This window comes from Eublepharis macularius, chromosome 11, assembly GCF_028583425.1.
Source record: "Eublepharis macularius isolate TG4126 chromosome 11, MPM_Emac_v1.0, whole genome shotgun sequence".
Classification (NCBI taxonomy): Eukaryota; Metazoa; Chordata; class Lepidosauria; order Squamata; family Eublepharidae; genus Eublepharis; species Eublepharis macularius.
Genome location: NC_072800.1, coordinates 930,526 through 947,038, shown reverse-complemented (window position 1 = coordinate 947,038; position 16,513 = coordinate 930,526). Strand labels below are relative to the sequence as shown.

At 50.7% G+C, this 16,513-nt stretch overlaps 1 protein-coding gene across 1 annotated transcript; it reads right to left on the bottom strand.

Annotated features, from left to right (window-relative positions):
- Positions 1-1,583: 1,583 nt before the first annotated feature.
- LOC129337837 (uncharacterized) lies at positions 1,584-15,255 on the bottom strand. Its single transcript, XM_054991791.1, has 3 exons — positions 14,910-15,255; positions 4,299-4,412; positions 1,584-2,892 (listed from the first exon to the last, which is right to left on the bottom strand). The coding sequence occupies exons 1-3, from the start codon at positions 15,112-15,114 to the stop codon at positions 2,516-2,518; spliced, it is 696 nt and encodes a 231-aa protein (XP_054847766.1). The 5' UTR covers positions 15,115-15,255; the 3' UTR covers positions 1,584-2,515.
- Between the last annotated feature and the right edge of the window lie 1,258 nt (positions 15,256-16,513).

Genomic DNA, 16,513 nt, shown 5'->3' with positions numbered 1-16,513 from the left:
TTGGGGGGGGGTGTTTTGGTGGTGGGCTGAACGTATATTGCTGTGGCTTGCCGCGTGTGTTTTCAGTGGTGTTCCTGCTAATAAAAGAGCTTTGCTGAAATCACTCTAGCGCCTGAACCCGCTACTTTACTGCCCTCCAATGCTTCGTTTCTTCCGAGGGAACATTTCTTAAGTCTGGAGATCAGCTGTAATCGCAGGAGAACTCCAGGTCCACCTGTACAGGGCCGGTTCTCCTCCCAAGAGACTGAGAGTCACACTACACACACTGTTTTTTGGTGAGTTGTGTCCAGGTATACCAGATCAAAGTCCCTTTCCCTGTAACCGTGCAGCAGCTGTAGGGAATGTCATTTTAACAACTGGTGGGAGCAACGGTGTGTGGGACCGTTTTCCTGAGCTGCAGCAGAATGTTATTTGCATAACTTTGGAGCTGCGTATGCTCAGAATACTCCACAAATAACTCCAAGGCCATTTCAGCTTGGGGAAATAACGTGGGGAGGGGAGCCAGTTTCAAGCCGAATTGGGCTCTTGCTGGTTTGAGAGATGACATTCCCTGCAGCTGCTCCGGGGCGCAAGTGAGTGAGGCCTGGGGAACTGGGGCCTGACTTGCCAAAGAATGGCCCGAGGCCCTGGCTGTGCTGCTGGGCTCAGTTTGTTCCCGGGCAACTACAGCGCTCATCCCACCCACCCACCCCACCCCCATTTGCTAGCAGACCAGTATTTTCACAGATGGACACGACGGTCTTTAGGCACTCAGGCCACAAGGGTTGCCAACCCCTGCTGTTACAATATCACTTTAAACCATAGAAATATACATGGCAGCACTTGCTGAGGAAACAAGGTTATGAAGAGGGAGGCCAGTTCATCCAGATGAAGAGCGGGGCACTGAACTGGGCCCACTGGCTCTGCCCAACCTCCACACCTTTAGCTGAATTTCTGCAGTGAGACCCTCCGCAGATAACCCTTCGGTCTCTGTGCTTCCATGTGATCAGGAGCCTGCTTTTTGTCCCAACTGCGGGCACACCTGGGTTCACAGGTGTGTGTATTTGTAGAAGGGCTTGTGGCAGACATTCAGCTGAGGGTGCAGCCGTTGGGGGCAAGGCCTGTGGGCATGGTCCTGCTCCCTCCGGTATGTATTCAGTGAAGATCTCAGTCACTCCCAATCTTTATTTTTCACAGCCCTCCACTTTGACTAGAAAATGTCACTGGCTGCAGGCACCGAGACAGCCGTGGGCTCTGCTGGCCCGCACAAGAGGGGCGAGGCTGGGGTGGAGTAGCTCCGTCTGCTTCCTCTGTGATGTCATCTTGCTTGCCTCTCTGTGCCACCCTCAGAGGCAGAGGGGTCTTGGGCTCCTGTTGCCCTGAGCAGCCATCTTGTGCCACAGGAGGCAAAACAGCTCACCCAGTGGAATTCAGGCGGCTTTTAAAATGCTTTTCCTTCCAGCTGCTGTCTTGGAGAGGCTAGGGGTTAACAGTTGTGATATCTGGACAGTCCGACGGAGCCTGGCTGGAGTGGATGGTGCTGGATTCCACCTGTGGAGCAAAAGGATGAGCCTCTGCGCTTCTGCTTTGTCCTGTGATTTCCTGCAGCCGAGCATCTCTTTCGAATGGCTGCTTGTTCTTCTGTTGACCTTAACTAGTAAACTGAAGACTTGGGGAAATCATGACGCGAGATCATCCTGGCACATTTAGCTGAACTCTCCCAATCTGAGACACGGAGATAAAAGTTGTGTGCCAGCCTCATTGTGTGTGTGTGTGTGTGTGTGTGTGTGTGTGTTAGTTTGTTTAAACCAGAGTTTCCCAACCAGGGACATCGTCGGGGATTCTGCAAGAAATCGTGGAATAGATAAAAATTTTGAAATACCATGAAAACGTCCAAATATTCTTTGACATATCACATTTATTAAGGTTATATTTAGTCTATTGCATCTGTGTTTGTTTTGCATTGTGGCAAAGCATAGACAATAAAAAATGACAACAATTTAACAGGAATTGAATTGTGTTTCCTGCCATCAACTTTTTCTGGCCTGTAAATGTTTCTATAGATAGGGGCTCCTTGGAATTTGAAGAATTAATTTAGGGGTTCCTCTATAGAAAAAAGGTAGGGAAACTTTGGTTTCAACAGATTCCTTGTTAGCTGCAAGCTGGCCAGATTTTGAGCAGCGGAGCGCTGTGAGGTTCCGCACGCAAGCAAGAAGAAGCCGCTCTGCTTCTGGCCCAAGAGGCTTCATCCGTGCACTGGGGGGCATGAGCAGTCTAGGACTGTAACCAAGCCAATGTGTTTTGTCTTCCAGGAGAGGCAACAGAGCTCAGCCTACCCAAACGTCCCCAACAGCAGCCTGACCACCAGAAAGAGATTTCCTCGTAACTTGAACTGTTCACAAGCAGTTCTTAGGTTTTGATTTACAAAACTTGTAGGTAAACTCCAGGCGTTGCAATCTTTTGCATGAAGCTGTTATTTGGTCTTGTGCTAACAGCTGAAATAAAGAAAGAAATACGAGTCCCAGAAGTTCCCTTCTCACCCCCCCAGGAAGGCCTTGCTCCTTTTCTGGCTGGTTGGAATTGTGTCCCTTTTCCTTCTTTTTTCTTCAGAGGAATCCTCTCTTGGAGATTTGTAGTACCAGATAGTATTATAGCCACTGGCACCTCTATTGAGAGGAAAGAAAACATTATAGAAGGCTCGTTGCCTCTGTGGGTAATAGGGCACAAAATAGAAGAGCCGGCGGGGTCCTTCCTCGGGCGACGCTGCTTTTACGTGCGGAGTTGTGGCTGACACTCTTGGTGGAGTGATTCGTGGCACTGCAGTGGTTATTGGGAAAATCTGGCAGTTGGTTTCTCTGTTTTCCAGGCCTCTGAGCCAGGAGGCATCAAAAGTGCTAGATCTCTTTGTTAGTTCTGTAATAAATACAAATTCGTTTTACCTCTTATGCTGACTGCAACATTAAAAATGGCTCAGTCTTATTTCTAGACCCTTTCTGTGGCATTTCTACCCATTTTTGACAATTATATATTGGGATGCTCTGCAGAATTTCATACACTTTTCCAGTACTTCTTACAACAACCTTCCAGGGTGGGTCAGCATAACTAAGCCCATATTGCAGGGAGTGGACTGGGCTGGTACATGGCTGCTGCCACTGCAGTGTTTGCTGGGCTCAGCCGGCTCCTAGCCCCTAGTGGCCCATCAGGAACTATCCCAGTAAAGAAAAGAGCCAGTCTGCCCTTGACGTGTGGTGAATGGGAGGGGGCCCTCAAGCGGAGAGAGTGCCTGGACCAAGCCCCACGCTGCTCCTGGGCAGGACTACGCCAGTCTCGGCCCCTCCGGGCCATCCGCTTGCCCTCAAGTCGATGCCTGTGGTGCGGCACTTAATCCTATTCCACCACAGCCCATCACCTTGCAGTGGGGAAAGGGCCGTTCTTGCTCTGAATGCCGACTGAGGCATGAAATGGGCGAGGGCCACAGACCTTGCTCTGCCTTCTACAAGTCTTGCTTAGCAGTAAGGGAACCAGGCATTTACTCTCACTGGCATCTTTAAAAAAAATTTCAATGTCAAAAAATTATTTCAAAAATAATTTGAAATACCCTTTTGCCTTGTTCCCGTTCTCTATGGGAATGCATACCCAGCCTCGGCCATTACCCTCCCCGCACTGAGCAGTTTGGCCTTCTGGTGGAAGCTGCACTGTCCCTCAGAGGTGCCCAGATGGTGTCTCTTGGATGTCCTCCGTGCTCAGGCGACCTGCCTTCTGTTGGTCATCGGTGCACAACTGGACTCGCCGTCAGGTGTCCATCAGGGGAACTCACCATAAAAAGTGCTACTTTGTTTGGCACAGTGAAGGGCGAGGAGGAGCTCCCAGTTCCCCACCCATCCCACTTGCCACCAGGAATGACGGGGGGGGGGGCGGCTTTGCCCCTTTTCTCTGGCTCCACATGTCTTTCCTGGGCCAAAGCACCCTTCTCACCTGTCTGCGTGTGTGTGTGGGGGGGCGGGACTGGACACTCCTACTCCTCACAAGCACAGTTCTAGGTGAATCCTCTTGATGTACATCCAGTTGTGCACATGTGATCCAGCAGATGTCAGGCATATTGTGTAGCTTGGCCTGTATTAGGCTGCTAAGAACACTTTTATGGCTGTAAGCCCCATGGAATAAAACAAGACTGAATTCCAGGTAGATCTGCATAGTACTGCAGCCAAAAACACCTACAAAAGCAAGAAACCAATGTTTCAACCCCCTCACAGTGAAGTTTGCGACTCTTTGGCTTTCTCTCTCTCTCAATTAAACCACATCTTCCTTTTCATACATACTCTGTGGGCCACATTCAGTCGGTAGGTCAGAATCGACAACCCATCCGTCTGCCTTGCTCACTTCACCCTTGACATCTCTGTTTTCTTCACCAAGGGGAGGGCCTGAATATTTTCCTAGAAAGGTTAACACCAAAACAAATCATATATTCAACAAAAAGGAGAATGGCTCAAGGCTCGAGAGCAGAGCATGAACTTTGCTTGTAGAAGATCGCAGAGGCACCCCCTGCCATCCCCCACCTTTATTAAGTATGTCCCTAAAGAAGCAACACGGTGTTTCTCGAATGCATGTCCATGGGAACACTGGAACACATCTTGGTCATTTGTCCTTCCCTTCTTTGGGACAATTAGCCTTCACTTTTTGTTACAGTGGCAGGAAGACAATGTATAAAGCCTGGGCTGTGTCCTTCCTTGCCCCCAGTACCCCAGGGAGACACGCTCCGGCACAAAGCCCCACCTGGGAAGTTGGGGTTGGGCAGCGCATGCTCTGTTCTCTACCCAAAGCCCTCGGGAGGGCGATATTGGACTCTCTCTGCATAGCATGCCACCACCCCTGGATATTTGCCCCATACCTTAGGGACCCCTTTGTGCCAAGGATGGCAGGCAAACTAGGGGTAGGGCTTGGGGGTCCCTGTCCAGGGATGAGCCAGGCAGGCTAAACAGCAGAGGCAGCACTTGCAGCTGATAGGCTGAGGAGAAGGCTGCTCAGGCTGGCCAGGGTGGGATTGGGGGGAGACCCAGGGGGAGGACAAGAGCGAGTCCCTGGGAGGGCTGCCAAGGATGGCGGGTGGCCTGTCGCCAAGACAGGCTCTCGTTCCCAGAGCAGAAGAAGGAACGAGGTGGCGCAGCCCCTTTTGCTGCCCATCGGAAGCCAGAGGGCGCCCGCCAGCAGTAACCGGCAGAAGGGCAGACAGCTGGACGGCGCACGAGTGAGAGAGGAGACTCACATGGCCCTCCACCATGGTTGTGTGTGTGTGTTTGTAATGTTTTTATTACCACCTTGGGGACCCTATTTTGGATAGAAAGCTAGAGACTGGAGCCATGAGCAGACAAAACAGATCGTTCCTCAAACCTGAAAAACACCCCAGGTTTTCAGAAAAATCTGAAATCTAAAAAACCACACACACACTGGGGGTTTAACCCCCCTCCCCTAATAATAGAAGCAGCACCTGTAGCCTTAAGAAACCAGAGCCCTGAGTGGCCACTGCTAGCCAGCAGGGGTGGGCAGGGCCCTCTCCAGAGGGGTTTTGGCCTTTGAGGGGAGGACATATTGGACCCAGGCTTGGCATCAACCACAGGGTGGCTCCGATGCAACTTGCATGACTCATCGAGCCCGGCTGCTTTCGGCAAAGGGAAAGAGGTTCAACATCAGCCACCCCACAAAAGCCAGTGTGGTGCAGGAATTAGACTTTTAGACTATGATCCGGGGAAACCCCGGCTCAACTCCCCACGCTGCCATAGAAGCTTGCTGGGTGACCTTGGGGAGAATGACGTAAGTTATTTTGGATCCCCATCATGGAGAAAGATGGGTATAAATAAGTAAATAAATAATGAATTTAGCTGAAGATGGGGGGGCAGATAAAAGGTTGGTTGATTGGTAGGTAGGTGGGAAGGAGAGACGGAAGCACTGAGGAAGGGGAGCTGTCAGGAGCAGGAAAAGAAAACATACTGTGGGGAAAGGGTTAGGGGGGGGAAGGAGGTCACACTCAGAGGTTCTTGCGAGTTCCCCACTGTGAAAGTGGGCCACAGTTTCCTAGGGGAGAGGGCGCTGTGGTGGCTGTGGAAGGAGGGTAAGCTGAAGGGGGGGGGACAAAGGTAGGTTGCCTGATGGGTGGGAAGGAGAGAAGAAAGTGGGAAATGGAGGGGGGGCTATGGGAGGTTGCCTGGCCCCCCAGCCTTAAATCCAGGGGACGGGGCTGGGGGTTCGGGCCTGCTCCCGGAGTTTTAACCTCGCACTCCCATGTGCTCTGGAGCCTTCCTTTGTTGCACCAGGAATGACGACATTCCTGGCACGAGAAAGGAAGCTCTGGAGCACCCTCCCCTGGGCCCGTTCCCTCTGCCTTTCTCCCTTCCTCCCCCACCCCAGCCAGGTAGGTGAGTGGGAGGGGGGCAGATGCTGACAGCGAGGGGTCCACCCCCACCCAGGGGACTGGCAGCCCTAATCGCCCCTCCTCCTGTCAGTTGCGAGGGAGACCTGGCAGCTCTAGTAGGGTTGCCAGCCTCTAGGTGGAGGCTGGAGATCACTTGGAATTACAACTGATCTCCAGGCCACAGAGGTCAGTTCCCCTGGAGAAATGGCTGCGTTGGAGGGGGGGGGGGGTCGCGCTCTATGGCGTTATGACTTAATGCATCCCCTCCCCTCCCCAAACCCAGCCCCTCCCCAGGAATTCCTCAAGCATGTCCCAGCCTGGAGCTGGCAACCCTGGGTCTGCATTAAAGCAGTTCTGTAGGGCCCCACCCGGAAATCCTCTGTGCAGCCCCAGCAACCGGCCGGGTAGCGCCTGCTTTTTATCTCCCTGTGAAACGGCCAATTATTGTTATGCAAAGAAAAAGCAAACATTCCAATGTAGAAAAGGACAGCATTAAGTATTTTATTTTACATCACATTCAAATTAACCTACTCAAATAAATAAGTTTTTTAATATGAAAAAGGATAAAAAGGAGGCAATACTGAGAACACGTTTCTGCTGCTTATGGGAACAATTAAGCTTTTAAATATAAAGATCAGTTTAGGGTTGCCAACTGCCTATTCCTTCAATAGAGGCTTAATTAACCAGGAGACATTCTTTATCTCCACAATGAAAAGCCAAACGCCCCGAGGACAAGAAAAGGTGTAAGTAAATCTGTTCTTTAGAAAGCATTAAGACAGTAAGCCTTGCACAGGCGGGACCACCCGATGCTTGCTTGAGCCGGACTGAAATTAAATATCCCACAACATGCGCCAGCCAGCCTTACCTTCTACAGTGCCCAGAGCGAGCCACAACATCAGCCATCTGCGGCAGAAGCCAGTTGCTTGCCCGGGAGACATTTCTGCGCACGGAGCATCAGAACAATCTCGACTTTAAGAAGAGCCCATGAGTCATAATCTGCCCCAGCTCCGAGCTGGTTATTTTTAAAAAAGCCCCAACCAAACTATTTGCAAGGCAGACCACAAAGTAGGGAGGGAAGCACCAGGTGTTGCTATTCCTCTAAGCAGAACTCGAGAGAGCAAAATTACTGGTTTGTTTGGAAAGTCAAAATGATGGCATAATCCAGAGGGACCCTGAGTTGTGTGGTGCAGACTAGCCTGACCTCTTCAGATCCTGGACACTTAGCAGGGTTGGGTCAGGTTAGCAGTTGGATGGGAGACCTCCAAGGAAGTCCAGGGCCTTTATGCAGAGGCAGGCAATGGCAGCCCACCTCTGTGTATCTCCTGCCTTGAAAACCCTGGCAGGGGGTCACCCTAAACCAGCTGCCCCTTGGTGGTACCTTGCACGTGCACAATCCTGAGGCAGTCCTCAGGCAACAAAGTACGCCTGGAATGCCGGCTGTTGAAGGCAGCTTGCGGCACAGTGCTCCCTTAGGGGCACCCCTTGCTAATACAAGACTCCCCCCCCCCACCCACCCGGGGAACCCACAGTTGTTAACCCTTCAAGATCTTCCGGCTAGACTGCCCGAGGCCTGGATGAAATACCCAGGTTGATATTAAATTGGGGGGCCCTGAAACTGACAGGAACCCCCCCCCCCGGGCACTGTACAAAGAGAACAGCCCACCTGCTGGAAGGATGGAGCACATGATAAAAGAGGTTAAAATATAACGAAGCTCAAGTTGGTTCCCAGTTCCCAGTTCCTTATTCGCAGTTCCTTATTCACAAAGCCAAAGAAAAATATTGTGGGAAAACTGAAAAGCTCTAAACTCCAAAATGAAGTTTGCAGGGGCACGTATTATACACCTCCATATTCAGAAGACTCGGCACTCTAAGTGGACCTATACTGGGTCATCCTACAAAACCCAGATCTTGAGTAAACAGCTTCAAAATAGGATGCCCCCAGAACAATTCAATAAGAAGAAAGGGGCAACAGCTGCAGCAGAAAAAAACTTTGGATCACCCCAAATCACACACCCCTGAACTCCAGAGACTGTCCCCTACAAGAGGACATGTGCTGGTGCTGATCCAGTCTCTGGTTCTGGATCGAAGGCCTCGAATGTGGCCTGTCTCCAAGCACCCAGTATTAGACATGGATTTGAATAAGGAAGTGGTGAAAATATAAGCCCCTGGCACCCCCAAATAATCTTTGGATCACCCCAAATCACACACCCCTGAACTCAAGAGACTGTCCCCTAGGAGAGGACATGTGCTGGTGCTGATCCAAGCTCTGGTTTTGGACTTAAGGCCAGGGTGCTTGGAGGCAGGCCACATAGGAGGCCTTAGGTCCAGAACCAGGGACTGGATCAGCACCAGCACATGTCCTCTTGTAGGGGACAGTCTCTAGAGTTCAGGGGTGTGTGATTTGGGGTGATCCAAAGTTTTTTTCTGCTGCAGCTGCCGCCCCTTTCTTCTTGTTGAATTGTTCTGGGGGCATCCTATTTTGAAGCTGTTTACTCAAGATCTGGGTTTTGTAGGATGACCCAGTATAGGTCCACTTAGAGTGCCGAGTCTTCTGAATATGGAGGTGTATAGTATGTGCCCCTGCAAACTTCATTTTGGAGTTTAGAGCTTTTCAGTTTTCCCACAATATTTTTCTTTGGCTTTGCGAATAAGGAATAAAGAACTGCGAATAAGGAACTGGGAACTGGGAACCAAGTTCAGCTTCGTTAAAATATACAAGCAGTTTGGAGTAGAGTGGTTAGACTCTCAGGCGAGGCTCCAGAAGACCCAGCTTTGAATCCTGTTCTGCCATGGAAGATGGTTGGCGGATCTTGGGCCAGCCACACATTCTCAGCCTAACCTACCTTGCAGGGTTGTTGTGAGGATAAAATGGAATCGAGGGCTGTTGTAAGCCAATGGGTGCCCATTAGGGAGAATGGTGGGGTATGAATGGAGAAGTTAAATACTGCTAAATGAATTTATTAAGATCCCTACAAGAGTCAAGTCAATATAGCCGTAGAGACCATTTCTGCCGGCCAAGCAAAGGGAGGGAAGCAGTCTTGGCTGGTGATGTTTTCAAAGGACCCCCCAGATTCTTTACCCTGTTGGATCATGTTTAAGCCCACCCAGAGAGAAGAAATCAATCCCAGGCCAAACACCTGCATCCCCCACCGCTGTCGCCTCCGTCTTCTCTAGATTCGTTTTCAGCGTTCACCCTCAGCCCCTTGACCACAATCTGAGGGCAATGGTCCCTAATGGCCACAGGGGCTTCTGAAATCCAGAGCGGAGCGCCAGCTGCATACTGATCATAAACAGCACTAAGCTACCGATGATCTCATCCAGTGAGGTCACGTGGATATTTCTTTTATTTAGAAAATGTGTGTGCCGCCTCCACAGCCCTGCTCAATGCAGATCTCAAATAAAACAATACGAATAATTCTGTAAGCCGGTACTGGAAAAAGGGTTTGGGTCCTGGGATCTAGGCCTGATTAATAGACTGCAGATACATAGACAGACCAGACTAACAGATAACTGAGCTGGCCCTAGGGTTGTTTAATTTGCATGTTTAGCAAAGGCCCATCGGGCATGTATATAAAAAAAGAGGTCACCATGACTAAGAGGAGTGGTGTTATACAGGACTAGGCTAGCTGGAAATACTAGAGAAAGAGGAGCTGAAGCTGCTGCTTTCTGGAAGGCAAAGCTTCTTTCCAAGCTTCGGAGCTAAGAAGATCACAGAGCTGAATCGGCTAGCTGGGAGAGCTGAACCTTTTCTCCCTGGGAGAACTGCAGTAACTGACAAGAGCTGAAGAAGCCAGGAAGAGCAAAGCGCAGGAGTCGCTGGCAGCTGCACTCGTTGACTGCTTGAGACCAGCACCCTGGCACAGAGCCGCCCCAGTTCATCTTGCTAGGAGAAAAGGGGGACTGCTCCGAGGGCAACAAGCCAGCCCCGGGAGTCAGGCAGCCTCTTCACAAACAGAGTCCTGCTGGGGCAAGGCCTTCTGGGTATTCCGGACTCTGTTCCCGGCATCGCCTCTGGCCAAATCCACAGAGCTGTCTGTGGATACTTTACCAAGGGATTGTGAGGAGGACTTGGCGCTGGGGTCACTGGTTACTGATCCAGTATTGATAACTTTGGGAATGTTTCATAGTTGTGTTTAAATAAATTGCATTTATATTTTGAATTGGCAAACACCGAACCTGGTCCTCTTGACTCTGGGGGTGACATCTGAAACGATAAAAAATGACCCATAATAAACAAGCCATAAAAACAAACCGTGGCATGAAAACAGCACAGAACAACATTCAGCAGCCTAAAATTATATTCATAAACCGTCCCAAGGTTAGAAGTAGAACTGCTAAAAAGACAAAACCCCATCTAAAGAAATATTTTGGCTTGGCTCCTAAAGGAGAGCAATGCAAGCTTAAGAGGGAGAGTATTTCACAGGCCAGGGGCCACAACTGAAAAAGCTCCGCCTCTGGTGAAGGGAATATTAAAGGACTCCTCCGGAGTTCTCTAAGTCAAGTCCCAAGTAGCTGGTTCTGCCTCTCCGATGGAAATTCTTCAACTTCTATCTGTAAGAAAAGAAAACGACGACGGGAGGTCTGTCCCTTCCACATCCAACATAGACTCCAGAGGATGCCCTCAACATGTCCAATTCAGATCTGCCCTTAATCTGGCTCCCAAATTGGACTGGATGAGGAAAACTATCAGCAGAGAGTCTTGCAAAACTATCACAAATTAGATTCTTAACCGTGTCCGGCTTAGATAGCAGCAACCAACACACACGCACACACACACACCCCGTCGACAGCACTGGAGAATCAAGGCCCCCCCCCCCCGTCAATGGCCAGAGGACCTCAGAACTTTCTCTATATTCGAACATGTGGCATATATACAACTGTGTGGATTTCACACTACTGTTGTCATCTGTTTATTTCTAGTCTAAAATATTCTGTTCTAAAATAAGCCTCATATTGTATATGAGGCTTATTTTAGGTTTTTTAAAAAAACGTTTCAAATATAATAAGAATGCAGTCCACAAACCACCATGACCAATGTCTCTAGATGCAGTTTAGCCGGTGCAACAGTAGTAGATTTGCCATCCCCCAGCTGTGGGAATGCTGTTCCCATCTACTGTTCCCATCTACTGTCCCCCGGCCCTGCTCACCTAGCTGGTGGGGGCAGGCATGGGGGGAGGGGGAGAAGCACGTGGGCAGGCACACGCACACACACACACACACCCCATCCCGCTGATCTGGCTTCAGTGCGCAGGGCGCTTCCTCCTTTCTGCTGGAAAATGAAGTTATATTCCAGCATCAAGGAAGAGCCGCAGGGCGGGCGGAAGCCAAACCCGCGGAAACACTCAGGGCCCGGAGGCCTCCAAACAGAAGAGGTTTTGCTTCAGGGCACCCCAGCTCTTCCATTTTCCAGCTCAAGGGAGGAAGTGTCAGGCGCACTGAAGCCAGGTCAGTGGCAATGGGATCATGGGAGCGCGCACATGTGCACAGCATTCTTGTGGGAGGTAAGTACCTTGCTGCCCCCCACCCACAACCCCCTCCATCTCTGCTTTGGCCCCCTGAGGCCCACAGGGCGTTGACTGCAACCACAGAATGGCTTAGGCAGAACTCGGAAGTGTTGGCAGAGGGCCTGTGCTGCAGTCAGGAGGACGCAGAGCTCATTGGAGAGTTACAAAAGCTTTCTTAATAGAAGTAACAAAGTGGATAGGAAAGAGAAGGAATAGCTGTCTTGCTAGTTAAAAGAGTGTATGGAGTTCTAGAAAGGCCCAAGAATAGCATTTTGCAGACAAACGAAGAAAAGCCACTTTTGAAAGAAGGCGCTCCCCCTACAGGCCTGTTCAGATAGAGAAGCTCCCTGTAGGGTCTTTTTTTCTTCCTTGTACTGAAGAAGTTGCGGACTCCAGCGGGAACCAACCGCAAAACGGCTGCAGCCGGAGGCAGAGCCAACCACAAAATGCCAGGGAGTGAGGCTATGCATGTTTTTATGGTAACATTTCAGGCAAAAGCTTTTTAACAACGTCCCTTTTAACATGAACACATTCTTTTTTTAAAAAAAAACTGTTGCATTACCTTCAGTCTCACTGTGAAGACCTTTGTGCTGTGTGGCAGCTGCTGCTAAAGCAATTTTTAAAAATCTGCACAGCTAATCAGAATTCCAATGGCCAATCAAAAGCCCTGCTTGGCAAAAGCCCAATGGCCCCACCCACTTTCTAAAAACACTTGGCGGGCACCAGGAAAGGTGTTGGTGGGGGCTACGGTTACTAATCCCCCCACCCACATCCTCTGCCCCTTGCCAGCACTAACCTGGATGGTGGGGAGTGGAAAGGTGCAGGAATGGGCCTCCCAGGTACGCTCCCGGGGCAGCATGACGTCACTTCCCGGGACTGATGTCCTTGTGTGGGCCAAGAGCGCTCCCACACTTCGCAACAGGATGACTTGGGCCCCAAACTGGCCAAGTCAGGCCTGTTTGGGGCCCAAATTGGCCCACTGCAACGCATATGCACATTTCTGTGTCTGAGATGACAGCGCCTGGAAGTGATGTCACCAGAAGTGACATCATTGTGCAGGGCTGCAGCGACGTCATCGAAAGGGACACAAAGGTGAGTGTCAGGCAATGTTCCCTCTAAGCTTTGCAGTGTTGTGAGCTAAAAATCTACTTTGTGAGCCGAAACAACAACTTTCATTAGTTTTGAGTGCACCTCCTTTAAAAAAAAAATTACAATCAAATTGTTTTGATTACAATCAAAACAATTTAACAATAAAAGCCATTAGGTGAAAGGGCCACAAAAATCAGAGTATACTTCTGTATAAATATGGATATGTCCATGCTGATTACAAAGGGGTAGTTGTATTAGTCTGTTGCTGCAAAATAAAGCAGACACACAATGGCACCTTAAAGACGAGCACATTTATTTCAAGATGAGCTTTTGTGAGTCAATGCTTACTTCTTCAGCCTCCTGCACCAAGGCCAAGTTAAATGATGCCTTCACCATGGTGGCGGCTGAAATGCTACCTCCTCTCCTCCTCTCTCTGGGGCTGAGGAGATCCTAGCGATTTCAGGCTGCACGGGTCAGGCCAAACCTGATCACTCAGCTCTGCTCTGTTCCTCAGCTAGAGAGCCAGCAGTGGCTGGAGGCGCTCTCTGGCACCACCCTGGGGGCCAATCCAGCCACAGCCAGGAAGGGAGAAGTGGGATGAGGCTCCATCCCTATAGGGCCCACCTGCAGATGCTGGCTGAGTGGGAGGGCGGGGCCGCCTGAGGGTTAGTATCTATGAGCTACACCTGAGAAGCTGTGAGCGGAGGAGTCAGAATCTGTGAGCAATTGCTCACATGCTCACATTAGCGGGAACACTGGTGTCAGGTATCCACCCTCCCGTTGGGACAGGAAGGGGACCTAGCAGCCCTACTGGGTGAGGCAGGGCTACTGGGACCCCTGTTCTTGGGGGGTTGTGAGACACAGCACAAGTCTTCCACCAACAAAGCTTTAGCTGTCCTCCCACCTTCTTTGTAGCTTATATTTCCCTGGTAAATGAAGGAGCAAGAGCCCTAAAAGAGGGGGGCAGAGGGCACAAGGAAGCAGCCCTGCCTCATGCCCTCAATAAATCCTAAAAGAGGGGAGCAGAGGGCACCAGGAAGTAGCCCTGCCTCCTGCCCTCAATAAACCCTAAAAGAGGGGAGCAGAGGGCACCAGGAAGTAGCCCTGCCTCCTGCCCTCAATAAACCCTAAAAGAGGGGAGCAGAGGGCACCAGGAAGTAGCCCTGCCTCATGCCCTCAATAAACCCTAAAAGAGGGGAGCAGAGGGCACCAGGAAGTAGCCCTGCCTCGTGCCCTCAATAAACCCTACAAGAGGAAGGCAGAGGGCGCCAGGAAGTAGCCCTGCCTCATGCCCTCAATAAACCCTAAAAGGGAGGCAGAGGGCGCCAGAAAGTAGCCTTGCCTCCTGCCCTCAATAAACCCTAAAAGAGGGAGGCAGAGGGCACCAGGAAGTAGCCCTGCCTCGTGCCCTCAATAAACCCTAAAAGAGGGAGGCAGAGGGCACCAGGAAGTAGCCCGGCCTCATGTCCTCAATGAACCCTAAAAGAGGGAGGCAGAGGGCACCAGGAAGTAGCCCTGCCTCGTGCCCTCAATAAACCCTGCAAGAGGGAGGCAGAGGGCGCCAGGAAGTAGCCCTGCCTCATGCCCTCAATAAACCCTAAAAGGGAGGCAGAGGGCGCCAGGAAGTAGCCCTGCCTCCTGCCCTCAATAAACCCTAAAAGAGGGAGGCAGAGGGCACCAGGAAGTAGCCCGGCCTCATGTCCTCAATGAACCCTAAAAGAGGGAGGCAGTCATAGAGAAACCCGGTAAACTTCACATTTGCATAGACCCAACCCGTTTAAACAAGGCACCGCTGAGATCTCACTAGCAAATGCCCACCATAGAAGAAATTTTACCTGACCTTGCCAAAGCAGAAATATTCTCACATTGCTGGATGTAAAAGATGGATATTAGCATGTTTTACTACAGAAAGCGAGCAGCATCCTTATTACCTTTTGGACTCCAGGCTACTCCAGATGGTTGTGAGTGCTGTTTGGTATGAAACCAGCAACTGAAGAGTATCAGCGTTGCCAATGGGATGTATTGCCAGGCCTCACGGGAATCAGTGCCCATTGCTGTGTCTTCTGTGCGTCCCACGTGGAACCACACATGCGCAGAGACTTCTGAAGAGATTTCCTCAAAGGCGCAGTAGCACATGACATGACAAAACAGCACATGAAACCTGGCTGGGGCGGGGGCGGGGAGCACTCTTCTCTCAGTCTTCTCTCTTCACTGTTGTAGCAAAAGGATGTCTTTTCACGATTACCTCCTTTCATCTCAAAAATGCAGTTTGCTCCCTTTTCAGAGTTTTTTTCTTCTGCATTCATGATTTTATTTTTATTGTTCTCTTTTAATGGCACTTTTTAAAAAGTGTGCTGATTGCAGCACGAAGATGCATCAAACCAATGACCATGACAAGTACTTACTTAGTCTCAGCGAGGACCTTCATGTTGGGGCCTGTAACACGTTGCTAGTTCATGCCTCAGCTCCATAGTGAGGGAGCAGCCAGAAAAAGGCTGCAGAAAGGCTGTAGGGGCTTCTGATACACAGCCTCAAAAGCCCCCACTGACCCCTGACAAATGGGCTCCAGCACCGTCGGCAGCACTGGCACCTTCGGTTTTTCAGATCTATTGCCACGTTCCTCGAAACAGCCTTCTCTGGTTCTGAGGACTGTCTCTGAGCCTTCCCCTCCAAGGAAAGCCAAGAAGAAAACTAAGCATCCATCCTCCGAGTCTCTCTCAACTCCAAGGCACAGTTCACCTGAGCGTTGGAGGCATTCACCACTACGTGCCCTGTTACCTTCTTCCAGGGCTCTGGATAGTGCTTCTTCCTCTGACGAGGACTCCGTGCAGCTGGGCCACTCTTCTCCCCCACCAGCTATGTCTAAGAAGTCTGAACATTGTACCTCTAACCCGACTTCAGATCTGGTGGCTCCAATGCCTGTTGCCTGGCAGCAACAACAGCTGTGGCTCCAGGATGCCCAGGCATTTTCCCCAAAGGGGACCTTGGTACCAACAGCCTATGATGGGTCAATCATCAGCCCCTTTTGACCAGGCACTCAGTTCCGAGATGCAACCTGTCACTTTGACTTCGAAGGCCTCTGCTATAAGATCCTACCTGGGATTTGGAGGAAGGTTCTGTGCTACAACCCGAGGCTGGTTCCAACACCATCTACAATCCATTGCCAGATGAGCTCGCCAGAGACCAGCTCCCCGTGTCTCCATCGGAGGGTTTATGCTCTATGCAGAGCAGCTCATCTGTACCGCTAAAGCTCTCCAGCTGGAAATTGTATCATCTGATCCAGTTCCATCAGATTGGATTCTCAAGGTGTTATACAAATTTGGACGCAGGGACTGGGGCCTTTCCTGTTCTGAAAGGCTTATGTCATGGGCCAGCCTCGGCCCGTCACTCTACCCCCCACTTCGGAGGATGCGGAGCTAGAGGAGCCAGTAGAGCCGGCCTCTGTGCTGGAGGAGCCTGCACCGGAGCCAGCCATGGCACCGGTAGAGCTTTCAATGGCAAGTCACAGGGACCTGTGACAGGGAAGCTGTCGGAG

What these genes read in the sequence shown, in the direction of transcription:
- LOC129337837 (XM_054991791.1), bottom strand. Translation starts at nt 15,114, where the DNA reads ATGTGCTACTGCGCCTTTGAGGAAATCTCTTCAGAAGTCTCTGCGCAT. An exon ending in AGTAGCCTGGAGTCCAAAAG is followed by an intron (nt 4,413 to 14,909) that starts GTAATAAGGATG and finishes TAACCTTTCTAG; the next exon opens with GAAAATATTCAGGCCCTCCC. An exon ending in GACTGAATGTGGCCCACAGA is followed by an intron (nt 2,893 to 4,298) that starts GTATGTATGAAA and finishes TATTTATTACAG; the next exon opens with AACTAACAAAGAGATCTAGC.